Here is a 16,083-nt window from a genome sequence, read left to right as displayed (position 1 = left end):
TAAAACAGATAGCCAGCAGGAACCTGCTGTGCAGCACAGGAAGCCCAGCCTGGCCCTCGAGGATGACCTAGAGGGGCAGGCTGGGGCGTGGAGAAGGAGGCATATATATATATACACACACATTTATGGCTGAATCGCTTTGTTGTACAGCAAAAGCCAACACAACTTTGTAAAGCAATTATCCTCAACTAAAAATTTAAAAATATTGTAAATACTAGAAGAAATAAAAGGAAAAGCAACTAAATTTTTCTGCAAATAGGCCAACAGGAGAGAAATACTTCAAGAGTGTGTTCAGAGTTGGAAGGACTATTGATTTCTCCCCACAGTCAAGCCTTAAACAACAAGAGAGGATGTTTCTATTAAGATTCTTTTTTTTTCTCTTGCCTCAGTCATTTTTTCTTTGGTTATGTTTGTGTTTTTCTCAAAACAATTCTTTGACCTCTGGGATTAGCACCAGGGGCTGTGGAGAGGTGACTTCACTAAAGTTCTCAAGATTTCCTTATGAGTACTTTAACTTTGGAAAAGGCAGTGTGTGTGCACATGTGCGTGAAGTCGCTTCAGTTGTGTCCAGCTCTTTGTGACCCTAAAGACCGTAGCCCGCCAGGCTCCTCTGTCCATGGGATTCTGCAGGCAAGTACACTGGAGGGGGCTGCCATTTCTTCCTCCAGGGGATCTTCCCAAACCAGTGATCAAACCCAGGTTTCTTACGTCTTCTGCACTGGCAGGTGGGTTCTTTACCACTGCACCACCTGGGAAGCCCCAAACCAGTATAGCTGGCTTAAATTTATATTAATAGGAGTGATGGTATGCTTTAGAAATGTGGTAGATTAAATACACCAGTAATTCTCATTGTACGTGGTGTTCAGGATTAATGGCTAATTTTTTTTTTAATTGGAGTATAATTGCTTTACAGAGCTGTGTTAGTTTCTGCTGTACTACAATGTGAATCAGCCATAAAAAAAACATGGAATGAATTTGCATGTCATCCTTATGCAGGGGCCATGCTAATCTTCTCTGCATCATTCCAATTTGAGTGTATGTGCTGCCAAAGCAACCACAAGACTCTATCTCCTTAACACATCCTCCCCAAAGGAGAATAGCACATAACTTGATTGAACTTTAGTAAAATGTGATCATCTTTATGCATTTCAAAGAAGGATCCAGGGCATCTTTTTCCCACCTTCTTCACTCAAACACAGTATTTTTTCTTTCTTGCTCTCACCTCCTAGACTAGACAAAATCTGCCTCTGTCTATATTAATCACAGTATTCCTAAGGCAAGGGGTGGCAAATTTGATAATTCAAAGGCAAGATTTATGGTGAGGATCCAGGCAAAGGAAAAGGCTTGATTTGCTTCATCCAGCTGAACTTTAAGCATTGCCTCTTTTGTTTGAGGTTTCATGGCTTTTAAGTAAGTTAATAAAGCTGATAAGTGTTCCCCCCAAAAAAAGAAAATTTGGAGAAGGAAATGGCAACCCACTCCAGTATTCTTGCCTGGAGAATCCCATGGACAGAGGAACCTTGTGGGCTACAGTCCACGGGGTCACAAGAGTTGGACACGACTAAGTGACTTTAAAAATAACTGAAAATGTAGTGAAAACTTCATTTGTTTGACTTTTGTTGAACATGTATTTATTGAGTAGGTAAAGCTCAAGAGGCAGACCGCATGGGTTCCAATCCTGGCGCTTCCACTTACAAGCTGAGTTAACCCAAATGAATGTCTAGCCCTCTCTGTGTGTCCAGCGCCTAAACTATAAAAAGAGAATAATAATAGAATCTACTTCATAGAGTAGCTGTGAGGAGTCAATGAGATGCTCAAGACGTGAGTCAACTACAAATTGGCACTTACCAAGAACATTGCCAACTGAACAACAAAGGCATTTGCCACCTGCCTCTACAGAGACTGAAGCCCACGCTGCTATGGCTGTTGACCTTCAACACCCCTGATGGAGTTCAGGGTGAGTGAGACACTCTGTGCTCCAGGGAATCTGGTGGGACAGGACTTTAGATAGTTGGACGTTTTTAGAAAGAGAATTTATTATCTCAACCCTTGCATCTCCTCCTGTCTAGAGAAGCACTAAATCCCTTCATGGTGACATCAGATCCTCATGATAACAATAAACCTTTTGTAAAATGAGTGCTTAATGGTACTGAACTCCCTCTTCATGAAAATCATATATTGACCTTACCCCACTGCTGCTTTGGAGCAGCCTCTCAGAGATATCAGAGATGCTGCCTCTTGGGCTGCAGTCCTTGTTTTGTCCCAGATAAAATGTGTAGGTAGCTCTTAGAGAAGGCCTGGTGCAGAGTTGGCATCAATGAATGTCTGCTATTATTATTACCACATCCCAGGTACATAGGAACTGAAAATCAAGATATTCTAAGAGAAAAAACCCTGAGATCCATGAGAGATAATTTAAATGAGTTCACAGAAGGCCTTTTAAAGAAGGAGATCTATATGGATAAACAACAAGGTCCTCCTGTATAGCATGGGGAACTATATACAATATCCTGTGATAAACTATAATGGAAAAGAAAAAAAAAAGACTAACCACCATCAAATGTAATTATATTTGCTAAAATCATGCTACTATGAATTTTTAAAATGAATTTTAAAAAATAAAGGAGACCCAAGAGAGACCTGAGGGGTGAGGTCATACCTCAGTTGAGTGAAGATGGAGAAAAGGATATTTCTGGAAGAAATAACAGATGGTATAAAAGGCCCTGTGATGGGAAAAAAGCTGGCATGCACAGAGATGTCAATCACAGTGTTATTTATAATAGTGTACCCATGGGGCTTCCTTGTGGCTCAGCTGGTAAAGATTCCCCCTGCAATGCGGGAGACCTGGGTTCAATCCCTGGGTTGGGAAAATCCCCTGGAGAAGGGAAAGGCTACCCACTCCAGTATTCTGGCCTGGAGAATTCCATGGACTGTATGGTCCATGGGGTTGCAAACCCAGCTTTTCATTATAAGGAAGAAATAAAAAGCAAAGCCAGTGTACCCAGCAGATAGTCTGGGTTCTATTTTGCACAAACATATCTTTTGTTCATGGGTTCAGGTGACCTGAGAATGTCATTTCCTCCCTTCTATAAATACTGGTTAGGAACCTACAACATGTCCTCAGTGCTGGGGATACAACACAAACCTTTGCCTTTGTAGAGTGACATTCCAACCCTGTGGCACTCACAAGATTTAGCAAAAGCAACTGTAGGAAATTATGTTCATGAAAATCACTGGAATCTCTGCAGTTCATCTGTCCTTGCAGATCCTAACCTAAACCAGGCCAGACCATCCGAGAAATATGGCTATAAGCCCCACTGCTTTGATCCTTGAGCCAATGGAGATGGATGAGGCAATGTTGAAGTTGGGGTGGAGTTCAATGGCTGAGATAAGAATCAAAGCTTCCTGTTGGGCTCAACATTCGGTAACAAAAGTAGTTTCTATCAATCAATTTAAGTTATTCTGCTTCCCCTTCCTTCCTGAATGGTACCACCTACGTCTTCCTGAATGGTACCACCTACGTCATCCTGACAGCCACCTATGTCATCCTGACATCTCATATATTCTAAATCTGTCCTTGTTCCCATGCTCAGGACATAGTCTCATCACCACTTCTGATCTGGTCAAGTGCTAGAGCCTCCCATAGATCTGTGCCTTAGGGCTCCTTCAATTCTATCTGACAGGCTGCTCAATTGAACTTCCTAAATTCCGAATCTGATCTTCCTTCTGAAACCAAGCAGGACCCTGTGGGGCTCCTGGGCTCTGAAACCTTTCAAACAGTTTCTAATCAGGGAACGGAGGGGACTGGAGACAAGGGAGCAGCAGTCAAGAAACAATAATGCAGCCTCGGGGCAGGGTCCTGGTTCTGGCTCAAGGGATACATATAACAATATCTTTGAGCTCTTCTGCAGAACTGAAACTCCCAACTAATGGAAGACATTCAGCTCAGTCGCTCAGTTGTGTCCGACTCTTTGTGACCCTATGGACTGCAGCAGGCCAGGCTTCCCTGTCCATCACCAACTCCCGGGGCTTACTCAACTCATGTCCATCAAGTCCGTGATGCCATCCAACCATCTCATCCTCTGTCGTCCCCTTCTCCTCCTGCCTTCAATCTTTCTCAGCATCAGGGTTTTTTCCAAGGAGTCAGTTCTTCGAATCAGGTGGCCAAAATATTGTGGTTTCAGCTTCTACATCAGTCCTTCCAATGAATATTCAGGACTGATTTCCTTTAGGATTGACTGGTCAGATCTCCTTGCAGTCCAAGGGATGCTCAGCAGTCCTCTACAACACCACAGTTCAAAAGCATCAATTCTTCACTGCTTGGCTTTCTTTATAGTCCAAATCTCATATCCATACATGACTACTGGAAAAACCATAGCCTTGCCTAGACGGACCTTTGTTGGCAAAGTAATGTCTTTGCTTTTTAATATGCTGTCTATGTTGGTCATAGCTTTTCTTCTAAGGAGCAAGCGTCTTTTAATTTCATGGCTGCAGTCACCATCTGCAGTGATTTTGCAGCCCAAGAACATAAAGTCAGCCACTGTTTCCATTGTTTCCCCATCTATTTGCCATGTAGTGATGGGACCGGATGCCATGATCTTAGTTTTCTGAATGTTGAGTTTTAAGACAACTTTTCACTCTCCTCTTTCACTTTCATCAAGAGGCTCTTTAGTTCTTCTTCACTTTCTGCCATAATGGTGGTGTCATCTGCATATCTGAGGTTATTGATATTTCTTCCAGCAATCTTGAATCCAGCATGTGCTTTACCCAGCCTGGAATTTGGCATGATGTACTCTGTATGTAAATTAAACAAGCAGAGTGATAATATACAGCCTTGACGTACTCCTTTCCTGATTTGGAACCAGTCTGTTGTTCCATGTCCGATTCTAACTGTTGCTTCTTGACCTGCATTCAGATTTCACAGGAGGCAGGTGAGGTGGTCTGGTATTCCCATCTCTTGAAGAATTTTCCACAGTTTGTTATGATCTACACAGTCAAAGGCTTTGGAGTAATCAATAAAACAGAAGTAGATGTTTTTCTGGAACTCTCTTGCATTTTCTATGACCCAACAGATGTTGGCAATTTGACCTCTGGTTCCTCTGCCTTTTCTAAACCCAGCTTGAACATCTGGAAGTTCACAGTTCACATACTGTTGAAGTGTGGCTTGGAGAATTTTGAGCATTACTTTTCTAGAGTGTGAGATTAGTGCAATTGTGTGGTATTTTGAACATTCTTTGGCATTGCCCTTCTTGGGGATTGGAATGGAAAAGAGACCTTTTCCAGTCCTGTCACCACTGCTGTTTTTCAGATTTGCTGGCATATTGAGGGCAGCACTTTAACAGCATCGTGGAAGATGTTAGCATTCTTCATTTCAGAGAAGGTGACAGTTAACCTGCTTAACAAGAGACCACCTGAGGCCAGATTAAAGAAGTGCAGGCCCTGCACACACCCTGATCCTTATCATCAGTACCGCCCTTAAGGCATAGCTATAAAACTCCTCACCAAATCCTCCCAGGTGGGGACACATAGTTTTTTAGGGCAAGGGCCTGCTGTGTCCTCCTTTTCCTGACAAAGAAATAAAGCTTTGCTTTTCTATTTCACCCAAAACTCTGTCTCTGAGATTTGATTTGGCATCAATTTTGGCATCAATTTTCCTGAAAACTTCAGCGTTCAGGGACATTTCAGTATTCCCTTGTCCTCAGATGAAAGTCAGCTGTCAGCCCAGCACACTGCCCTCATTGAAGAGGTGCTGCTTCCTGGCCGTGTCTCCCCCAGCCCCTGCCCTCTCAATCCTCACGTTCTTGGAGCTCCACGCACAGCAGGGCACCCTTGCCTGAATCCTTCACGTTTGAACAAGATGCCTGCCCACCACCTGCAGTGTCCTTCCAGTCCTGCACACATCAGATGCTCCCTATCCCCAGGACTCAGGTTTAGCTGCACGTGCTCTATGCAGCCTTCCCCAGGTGATGGTGACTTCTGTGCTACCGGAGCATGAAGACAGCACAGGGTGTTTGCTGTGTTTGTCCCTCTCCAGGTGGGCAACAACTGAGCAGGTTAGCATCAAGGGCAAGGTTGAGACTCTAAGTCACACAGTCCTGGACTCAGTCCCACAACTGCCGATCACTAAACATGTGACCTTGATCTCATTACTTAATGCTGTAATCTGCACGCTTGTGGTCCCCCAACATGCAGATGTTGAAACCTAACACGTGTTCAGAGGATGTAGGAGAGGAAGCTTTGGAAAGGAGCTTAGGGCATGAGGATGGAGCCCCCTGAATGAAATTAGTGCCCTTGCAAAAGAGGCCCCACACCCACCCACAGAGCTCCCTCCTCGCCTTCCACCCTTCTGACTTCTTCCACCAGCAAGGAGTCTATCATCGGCAACCTGAAGAGGGTCTCCATCAGAACCTGACCTTGCTGGAACCCTGATCTTGGACTTCCAGCCTCCAGAACAGTGACTTATCAATTTTTGTTCTTTATAAGCCACCTAGTCTACAGTATTTTCTATAGTAGCTCAAATAGATCACAAGACTTAAGCCCTCTCAGGTTCAATGTCTTTGTCAGAAAAAAGACAGAAAACAGTAGTATCTACCTCACAGGGTTAAGAAAACAATTAAAGAAGATACATAATACATTTAGCACAATGCTCAGTAAACACTCCGTAAACGTTATAGTAGCCGCCAGTCATTAGTCATGGAACCAGCACTGCTATTCCCTTGTCCTGGCAGACATTACTAATCTACCACAACCCTCAGCTTTGCTGAGCTGGACGGGACCCACCAAAGCCTTATCACAGCATTCCAAAGGGTCACTACCAATCAACTGCAGATGGTGCGTCAGGAAGCCTGTCCAGTCACCCTTTGGATCCTAGCCTTCTGATGGCAGTGCCTGGCACTGAACCTAGCACTTGGTAGGTGTTTACAATGATTATGCAAAAAATAAATGTCATAATTCCTTACATACCTTTTGCAGCATCTCTCGTCTTCTCTTAATTATTAGTTTTTGGTGGAGTTTTTTCTTTTCCTGCTTCAAGTCATTGTCCAACTTCTGTTTTATAGAAAAGACTTCTGTTTGAGCCCGCTCCAAGAGTACTTGCATCTGATCTTCATCCAAGTAACCTGCTCTAGATGAAAAAGATGCCGAGTTAGTTGATGTACTGTCCAAACTCACCTGCAGCTTGAATGTGCTGCGGATGAGTGTTTATCTCCATAGTAGTTTGGTTTGTACCTGAGAAATCTCTACCATCAGAATGGGCAGCTAAGACATTACTAAACTGCAGGAAGGGAAAGATCATCTTTTTTAGAGGCATGTAGAGGAAGCTCAACATCACAAGAGATATCACCTGTTAGGGCAGAAATTGGGGAAGAGTTTTTGGAGAACGTAACATTCAAGAGGACCACAGTGGAACAAATAGAATCTTCCAGGAGGAAATGATGGACTAGGACCTCCTGGTGACATGAATGGCATAAGCAAAGTCCAAGAGATAAATCAGGGAAAGCTCAGTGTGAGGGTTAACTCTGTGTATCAGATAGACTAGCCAGGGTGCCCACATCAAAGATCATGCTTGAGTGTCTCTGTGAGGATGTTTTCTTGTGAGATTAGCATTTGAATGGGTAGGCTCAATCAAGCAGATTGACTCTCCCCAGTGTGGGTGGGCATCACCCAGTCCACTGAGGGCCTGAATAGAATAAAAAGTGGAGGAATAAGAAATTCCCCCTTTTTTCCTGCCTTGCTGTTGAACTGGGACATCTCATCTCATCTCCTTCTCTAAGACTGGGATTGCCCCAGTTCTCAGGCCTTTTGGCTGAATTGCACCACTGGCTTTCCTGTGCCTCCAGCTTATAGATGGAGAGGACTTCTCAGCCTCCAAGCTATGTGAGCCAATTCCTCAAACATGTCTTACGGGATCTGTTTTTCCAGATGCTGTCAATATTACCACTACTGTTCCCAGTCTGTTTGCATCCCTGGTCGAGGCCCCTGCTTGGCACATAGTAAATTCATGGAAGCTTCCTGAATGAACGATAGATACACATTTGAGAAATATGTCTGTGCCAACCTACTAAAATAGGATTTAAAAATCAGAGGTAATATACTTCCCTAGAAACTGCTCCCAACAGTACAACCAGCTGTCTGGAGCTTCTGCTCAAGGCAAAGAGCTGCTTCTTTCACTAGAGTGAAAATTAATCAGGAATGTCAAATCAACTGCAGTGACAAATTCATTAGCATCTTTAGGTGGGAAGTGTTCATATAATTTGCACTTTACAGAATCCTCATTAAAGATGGCAAGAGAGCTGAAAAGTCCTAATACAATTAGCTAGATAGTAGAACCAATCACAAAACCATGGTTGTCCTAAGAAAACCAACCTTATCATCATGGCCCTATTCATTTTAGAGCTTATAACCTACAAAGAATAAATTTCATTGTTGACAAGCATGAGTCTCAAAGACTAGCTGAGAAGAAATGCTGTCAAGGGGCTAGAAGCTATAGTGATTAACACCATTTACCTGGCCTCATAGTACCCCAATGTTGCTGAGAAAAAATACCCAGAATCCAAGATAAGCATCTATGGGTATATACTTAATTCCAAAGGTCAAGACATGGAAGCAATCTAAATGTCCACTGACAGATGAATGGATAAAGAAGATGTGGTATATACATACATATACACAATGGAATCTTACTCAGCCATAAACAGAAGGAAAAAATGCAGATAATGCCATTTGCAGAAACAAGGATGTAGCCAGAGATTAGCATACTAAGTGCAGTAAGTCAGAGAAAGACAAACATCATATGACAGTGCTTACATGTGGAATCTTAAAAAAAAGGACGCAAACGGACTTATTTACAAAAAGGAGAAGCCTCACAGATATAGAAAATAAAATTATGATTACCAAAGTGGGGAGGAGAGGAGGGATAAATTAGGAAGTTAGGATAAACATATACATACCACTATATATACAATAAATAACCAACAAGGACCTACTGTATAACACCGGGAACTATATTCAATATTTTGTAATAACTTATATTGTAAAGTAATTAACCTCCAATTAAAATAAATAAATTTATATTTAAATAATAATAAGAAAAATTCAACAATAAAAAAGATTCTGAAAAAGAATATATATAAATACACACACATACACTCGTTTATATGTATAACTGAATCAGTGTGCTGTACGCCTAAGACTAACACAACACTGTACATCAACTATAATTCAGTTAAAAAAAAAAAACCCAAAACACAAAAAACAAAGGTGAATGCAAGAGCCAGCAGTGTGCTGGAGCTCAAGGAGAAGCAGGCTATCCTTACCACACAGTTCCTCTAAGCCTCCACCACTGATGCCTCAATGAAATGCTGGGGATCTAGACTCAGGGTCAGGATGAACAGCTACATCAAGATTGGCCACAAGTTAGTACCTACTGAAGCTGATGACGGGAACATGTTGGCTCATTGTAAAGTCGTCTCGACTACTGACTGTATTTTAAATATTCTATCATGCAAAGGATTCTTCTAGCTAGAGAACTCTTAAGAAATAAGTCAAGTAGCCAGTGCATTCAAAGAATGAACAGAAGTAGATGGTCTCCAGGGCTTCCCAGAAGGTGTTAGTGGTTAGGAACCCACCTGCCAATGCAGGAGATTAAGAGATGTGAGTTTCATCCCTGGGTCGGGAAGATCCCCTGGAGGAAGGCATGGCACACCACTCCAGTACTCTTGCCTGGAGAATCCTATGGACAGAGGAGCCTGGCGGGTACAGTCCATGGAGTCGCAAAGGGTCAGATACAACTGAAGCGACTTAGCAGCCGCAGCAGCAGATGGTCTCTACATGGAATGTTGGAGGAAGGCCGTTTATTTGCATTACCTGGGGTGGTTCAAGAGTCTTACCTCTCGTGTTTCTGGATGAGGAGGGTTAGCTGAGCAGACGCAGTGCTCAGCAGGCCTTGCACACGGGTCTCTGACGACTGGATATTCTGGACCAGGTACTCTCTGTGGCCGAATCTTTTACTGAGATGATATCTCTTACTAGCCTGGAAAAAGTCCATTAACTCTTCGACACTCTCCTGTTGAAAAGAAAATTGAGAAAACATGCCTAATTAAAATTTAGAGAAAATTCTTTCTAGTCATTTAAAATATTACATTTCCTTTCTGAAGAAAATACACAGGAATAGAAGCCCTGAGATGAATACCTTAAATTCCCAGCCCTGAACAAAGGCTTAGAGAAAAGTACATACTAATAGGAAAGGGAAACTGCTGTATAGCTCAGGGAGCTTAACTTGGTGTTCTGTGATGACCTAGAGGGGTGGGAAGGGACGGGTGGGAGGGAGGCTCCAGAGCTGATTGCTGTATAGCAGAAACTAACACAACATTGTAAAGTAACTATCCTCCAATTAAAAATAAATTTCAAAGATAAATTATAAAAAAAAAAAGAAAGGGCTTTGAAAAGTGCATTCAAGACCTGGATGGTAAAGTCTTATCAAAACAACTTTGCTGCCTTAGGAATGGAGTGTATATTTCACTCAGGTGTCCTTCACCCACATGCAGTCACACCTCTGAAGTTCCCCGAACACAGCACCACGTCAGGTGCTGAAGTTCTGGGATAAATCACCACTGGCTCTGACCCCAGCACCCCCACATTCAGCGAGCACATGAGATGAGTCTGGTCACAGAATAGCAAGAAGTTCTTAGAATTTACAAAACGCATAAAAACCCAAGCAAGCACATGAGAGTAATAATAGCCTAGCACACACTGGGTGCTTCTTCTGGGCCTGGCACTGGACCCAGAGTGTTTCTCGTCTTTTCAAACTTAATCCAGGGAGAGGATTCTATTATTCCCATTTCACAGATGAGGAAACTGAGTCCACACAGCTGGTAAATGACTGAGCAAGGCTTTGAACCTCAGCCATCTAATTCCTGGGCCTGTGCTCTAGCTCAGTAGAGGCTGTCTTGCAAATTGAGCTTCAACCAGTAGCACCGTAATTCAATCAGCAGAAATGAGACCTGCAGTAATTAAAACATCAGCCTTAGTGTATTATCCCACAGACTGGCTCTGCTGTCTCTTTTCCACCTGGTGAAATACTGTCCATGCAATGGGTTACTCGGAGGTTCAATGTCTTCTTCAAAAAGAAACATACAAGGCCCTAGACAGTCCCCTTTCCACACAAAAGCTATAATCTTTCCAGGTCCAACACCTGAGGATTTGCACTCTCCAGACAGTGAAGAGTGGAATGGTCAGTGGGATGTGTCCAAAGGCCAGCTTTTCCCTAAGAGTTCTTGGCAGCAGAGTCAACACAGCAGGAACACTGAGATGATATTTCCATCCTTCACGGAGCTGGATCCCGTGAGTCGGCTGATCTGACCCCGGGATGTCGGGAAGCTCAGAGTCGAGGTCCTCAGATACCAACGTGTCTGTGCTGTGGCACTATTGCCACAGCTGTTACTTTTCTGTCCCCAGTCTTATGAACAATAAAACATGTACTTCTGACATGGAGAGTCAGACACAGCTCATCATGAGGAGTAAGTAAACTGGCAGCAAAGTCTGTTCATCCCTAAGGGATGCTCTAGGGTCTGAATACCTACCCAGGAGTTTATTTACTCTCCTAAAGTTTTAGTGGGAAAAACCAAGAGGAAAAAGGAGAGGCTGGCTAGTTCTCTTCATGCTCAGATGTCCAGTACCTTCAGAGAAGGGTCATCTCTTCCCAGAAGGCTCATGAGGGCCAGCTGGTCTCCTCCTGGGATGGCTCTGCTCTGTCACAACCCTTACTCACAGGGCCTGAGTCAGAACCAGAACTCCGGTGTACTACTGCACACCAGTGATTTCATTCTGTGTATACAGGGCTTCCCTGGTGGCTCAGACCGGAAAGAATCTGCCTGCAGTGCAGGAGACCTGGGTTCCATCCCTGGGTTGGGAAGATTCCCCTGGAGGAGGGCATGACAACCCACTCCAGTATTCTTGCCTGGAGAAATCACCATGGACAGAGGAGCCTGGCAGGCTGCAGTCCATGGGGTCACAAAGAGCTGAACATAACTGAGCGACTAAGCACACACATACAGGTGCAGGTAAAAGACCTTAGGCAGGCCTCGTAAAAATACTGACAGTCTCATATAAACTATAGGTTTGGCCAAAAAATCGTTTGGCTTAAAATGTTACAGAAAAACCTAGATGAACTTTTTGGCCAATCCAGTATTTGCACAGTCATCTAGGAATTCATTCTGTCTGGATTAATGACACTCAAGCTTCCATGCACAAATACCCACAAATTCACCCAAGCCTATGAAGACAGAGATCATAAGCCCTAGGTACACATCACCACACATGTGCACACACACGTACATATATGCACTTATATATTTCTAACTGCTATATATATTAAACATATATTGTGCCAAGCACTGACTTTCTGTGAATTTGATTAAATCTGCATCATACCACTTTTACTATGGGGACTCTATTACTTCCATTTTACAGATAAGGCAAATGAGACCCAGAGACACTTGGCAATTTGCTTTAGTTGACAGAGCTGACAAGTGGTGGAACTAGAATTCAGGTCCAGGTGAGCCTAAGTCCAGGGCCTGTGCTTCAAGCCACCATTTATTTGACCTGCTTACTGGAAAGTCACCCTCTACATCAAGAGGTGGAAGGAAGATGGGGTTACTTCACTGGAACGCAGCACAAAAGAAGAGATGGGACTTAACTCGGGAAGAGGAGATATTTAGTGAAACAGTTCAGGAAAATGGCTCCTCCATCAGAGGGAGCCTCATTTGAGGCATTACCTGTATTTTAGAGTAATCTTGCAGCAGCATTTTTGCTGCCTCTGGCTTCAGCTCTCCTTTGAAAATAGCACTTTTTATCTGGGTAAAAAAGATATTGTGCAGTTCATTCCTCTGGAAAATGGCCAGCTGCCTGTGGGCCTTGGCAAAGTCCTCCTCCTGCTGTAGAGCGAGCGACCTCCTCAGGTGTTCCTGCTCCAGGCCGTGAAGGGTCCGCAGGAGGCTGCTGCACTCGACGGCAGACTGCGGAGAAAAGAGGGGGTGCACATACAAATACACAAAGAAGCACACACATGCACTCACATGTACACACACAGCACACATGCATGTACCAGCAAACATACACATGCACACACACAGTGCATATTAATGCACACAGCAATGAACAGTGCACATACATGCACAAAGATACAGGTACACACATATGCACACAGGGCAATACATTTACACACACATACATGCAGATGCAAGCACATGTGTGCATACACGGAACACACAGATGTATACACACATACACAGAACCATCTCAAAGAAGAAAATTCATAAGGGTGGAAATCTTCAAATCAAACTGCCTGAAAATAGCCCATAAAATGGAAACATCAATGGACAGTGCTGTTAGGCCTCTCAAGCTTATTTCCATCATCTTTCATTCTTAACTTAGTTGAAGAGAAAAACACCAGTGATCAGGCCCAAGCTGAGATCATTTGTGTAAAAGGGAGGCAAAGAGGAGGTAAGAAGTGGTTTCTGGGATGCCTGCACTTTCCATGGTCCAAAGAGAAGGCAGGGGACACACTTTCACTGAGTTCCTGATGCATCTGCACTCCAATCATCTCAGAGACTCATGCTGCAGGAGGGCGTGTTAGTAATCCCACCTGCAGGGGCAGAATTCTAAGAAGACCCCAAGGTCCCTGGCCCCTGGTATAGACATCACATGAATCCCCTCCTTTTCAAGGGACATAAACTTTGAAGATGATGGGACTGTCACTCCCATGATCCACAGAAATGTGTTCATCCCCTGCTCCAGTTCAGTTCTCCTGTGGCACAGATGAGAGACTAAAGTCTAAAGCAAAGGACACCCCTTCCCAGGCCTGCCAACCAGGAGAGGTCATGTGAAGTGGCCTGGCATGGGACACACTAGAGTGGTGGGGAGTGGGGCAAGGTGGAGACAGAAAGCCCTGCCTACAGGGCCAGCCACTTCAACCCACCAAGGAAGGCTCTGCAGGACTACGCATTTGGTGTGGCCACATCTTCCCTTTTTTTTTTTAAAAGAGAAGCTGAAAGTCTGGGTTTTCATCCAAAATTTATATTTTAAAAACTGGCAACATATGTGCATTTTTAAAGACATTAATATACTACTCATTCACCACAACTCCCTACTGAACTTTTCACTAAAATAGACTTTTCAGATAAATGAGGCATGTTTATCCTTTGACTTCAAATGCCTGAAAAAGCAACCTGCATGGAGGGATTGGGGGACATGGACCAGGACAGGGCACTTCAATCCTGGCTCAAGAATCACAGGCCTGGGCCAGGCTATTCTGGCAATTGCTATTTACACTGACTCTAGACCATCAAGATGGGGAAACAATGGAAACAGTGACAGACTTTATTTTCTTGGGCTCCAAAATCACTGCAGATGGTGACTGCAGCCATGAAATTAAAAGACGCTTGCTTCTTGGAAGAAAAGCTATGACCAACCTAGACAGTATATTAAAAAGCAGAGACTTGACTTTACCGACAAACGTCTGTCTAGTCAAAGCTATGGTTTTTCCAGTAGTCATGTATGAATGTGAGAGTTGGACCATAAAGAAAGCTGAGGGCTAAAGAACTGATGCTTTTGAACTGTGGTGTTGGAGAAGACTCTTGAGAGTCTCTTAGACTGCAAGGAGATCCAACCAGTCTATGCTAAAGGAAATCAGTCCTGAATATTCATTGGAAGGACTGATGCTAAAGCTGAAGCTCCAATACTTTGGCCACCTGATTCGAAGAACTGACTCACTGGAAAAGAACCTGATGCTGGGAAGACTGAAGGCAGGAGAAGGAGACAATAGAGGATGAGATGGTTGGATGGCACCATCGAGTCTATGGACATGAGTTTGAGCAAGCTCTGGGAGGTGGTGATGGACAGGGAAGGAAGCCTGCTGTGCTGTGGTCCATGGGGTCACAAAGAGTCAGACATGACCCAGTGACTGAACTGAATTGAACTACATCATCAAAAATGTGAAATTGTATCCAGAAATTATGACTGTACTAAATGACACTCCCTGTACTCAATTTAGCAGGCTGGGCAAATTGTAAAAATGTTTTATAGAAGTAAATCTACCAGGGGTGGTTAGAGTGTAAGAGTTCTTGCACGGAAGGCATTTCTTCCTTAAGCACACACATAGAGGAGTTAGGAGACCTCAGGGAGTTCAGGGCAGGTGGTGCTGGTGCTGCCTCTTCTCCAAGCAGCTGGGAAGCCGGCAGATCTGGAAGAGAGTCCTGGTACACAGCACATACCCTGAACGGCCAGTGGCTGCTTGCAAGAAGCTGGGCAAGTCACTTCCCCTCTGGGCTTCCGTTTCCCCAGCTCAAATTGAAAAGACTTCATAGGCTGACTGTTTTATGCCATGGGCTTCTTTAAAGTTACACGAAATAATGAAACATGATAAACACTGTATAGAACAGGACCCACGGTGCCAAGTTCTGGTCTAAGTCCTACACAAGCATTAACTGTCCCATATGACAGGCGTCATCATTATCCCCAGTGTAAGGATGGGGAAACCAAGACCCAGGGAGCCTGAACAACACCCCTGGAGGAACAGAGTGAGATCTAAACCTAAGCCACCCGCGCTCAGAGTCCGTGGTCAGCACTGACCTCCCAAGAGCCTCTCCCTGGAGAAATGCTTTGAAAACTCTTTGGGATTACATAGGCCTTTCAATTGGAGAAAGCAATGGCAGCCCACTCCAGTACTCTTGCCTGGAAAATCCCATGGACGGAGGAGCCTGGTGTGCTACAGTCCATGGGGTCACTAAGAGTCGGACACGACTGAGCAACTTCACTTTCACTTTTCACTTTGATGCACTGGAGAAGGAAATGGCAACCCACTCCAGTGTTCTTGCCTGGAGAATCCCAGGGACGGAGGAGCCTGGTGGGCTGCCGTCTATGGGGTCGCACAGAGTCAGACACGAGTGAAGCGACTTAGCAGCAGCAGCAGCAGCAGGCCTTTCAATGTGAACAGAATTCACTGCTATACTAATTATTGGAATTCCTAAACTTTACTCAAGAACTGATACTGCCCATTTCATTTTTTTTAAAGCCAATTTTTGGAGG

At 44.0% G+C, this 16,083-nt stretch overlaps 1 protein-coding gene and 1 pseudogene across 1 annotated transcript in view; both read right to left on the bottom strand.

The window, feature by feature from the left end:
• EVC2 (EvC ciliary complex subunit 2) overlaps positions 1 to 16,083 on the bottom strand; it is a 162,086-nt gene that overhangs the window by 51,838 nt on the left and 94,165 nt on the right. Inside the window, exons 11-13 of the mRNA XM_040238361.1 lie at positions 12,774 to 13,013; positions 9,888 to 10,063; positions 6,964 to 7,123 (exon numbers count right to left, since the gene is read on the bottom strand). Of these exons, the coding sequence (XP_040094295.1) occupies positions 6,964 to 7,123; positions 9,888 to 10,063; positions 12,774 to 13,013 (576 nt within the window). The remainder of the gene's footprint in view (positions 1 to 6,963; positions 7,124 to 9,887; positions 10,064 to 12,773; positions 13,014 to 16,083) is intronic.
• LOC120862319 lies at positions 959 to 1,054 on the bottom strand (annotated as a pseudogene).

Source organism: Oryx dammah, unplaced genomic scaffold (genome assembly GCF_014754425.2).
Source record: "Oryx dammah isolate SB20612 unplaced genomic scaffold, SCBI_Odam_1.1 HiC_scaffold_3, whole genome shotgun sequence".
NCBI classification, from domain to species: domain Eukaryota; kingdom Metazoa; phylum Chordata; class Mammalia; order Artiodactyla; family Bovidae; genus Oryx; species Oryx dammah.
Note: the sequence above shows the minus strand (reverse complement) of the source record. Positions and strands in the feature narration are given on the sequence as shown.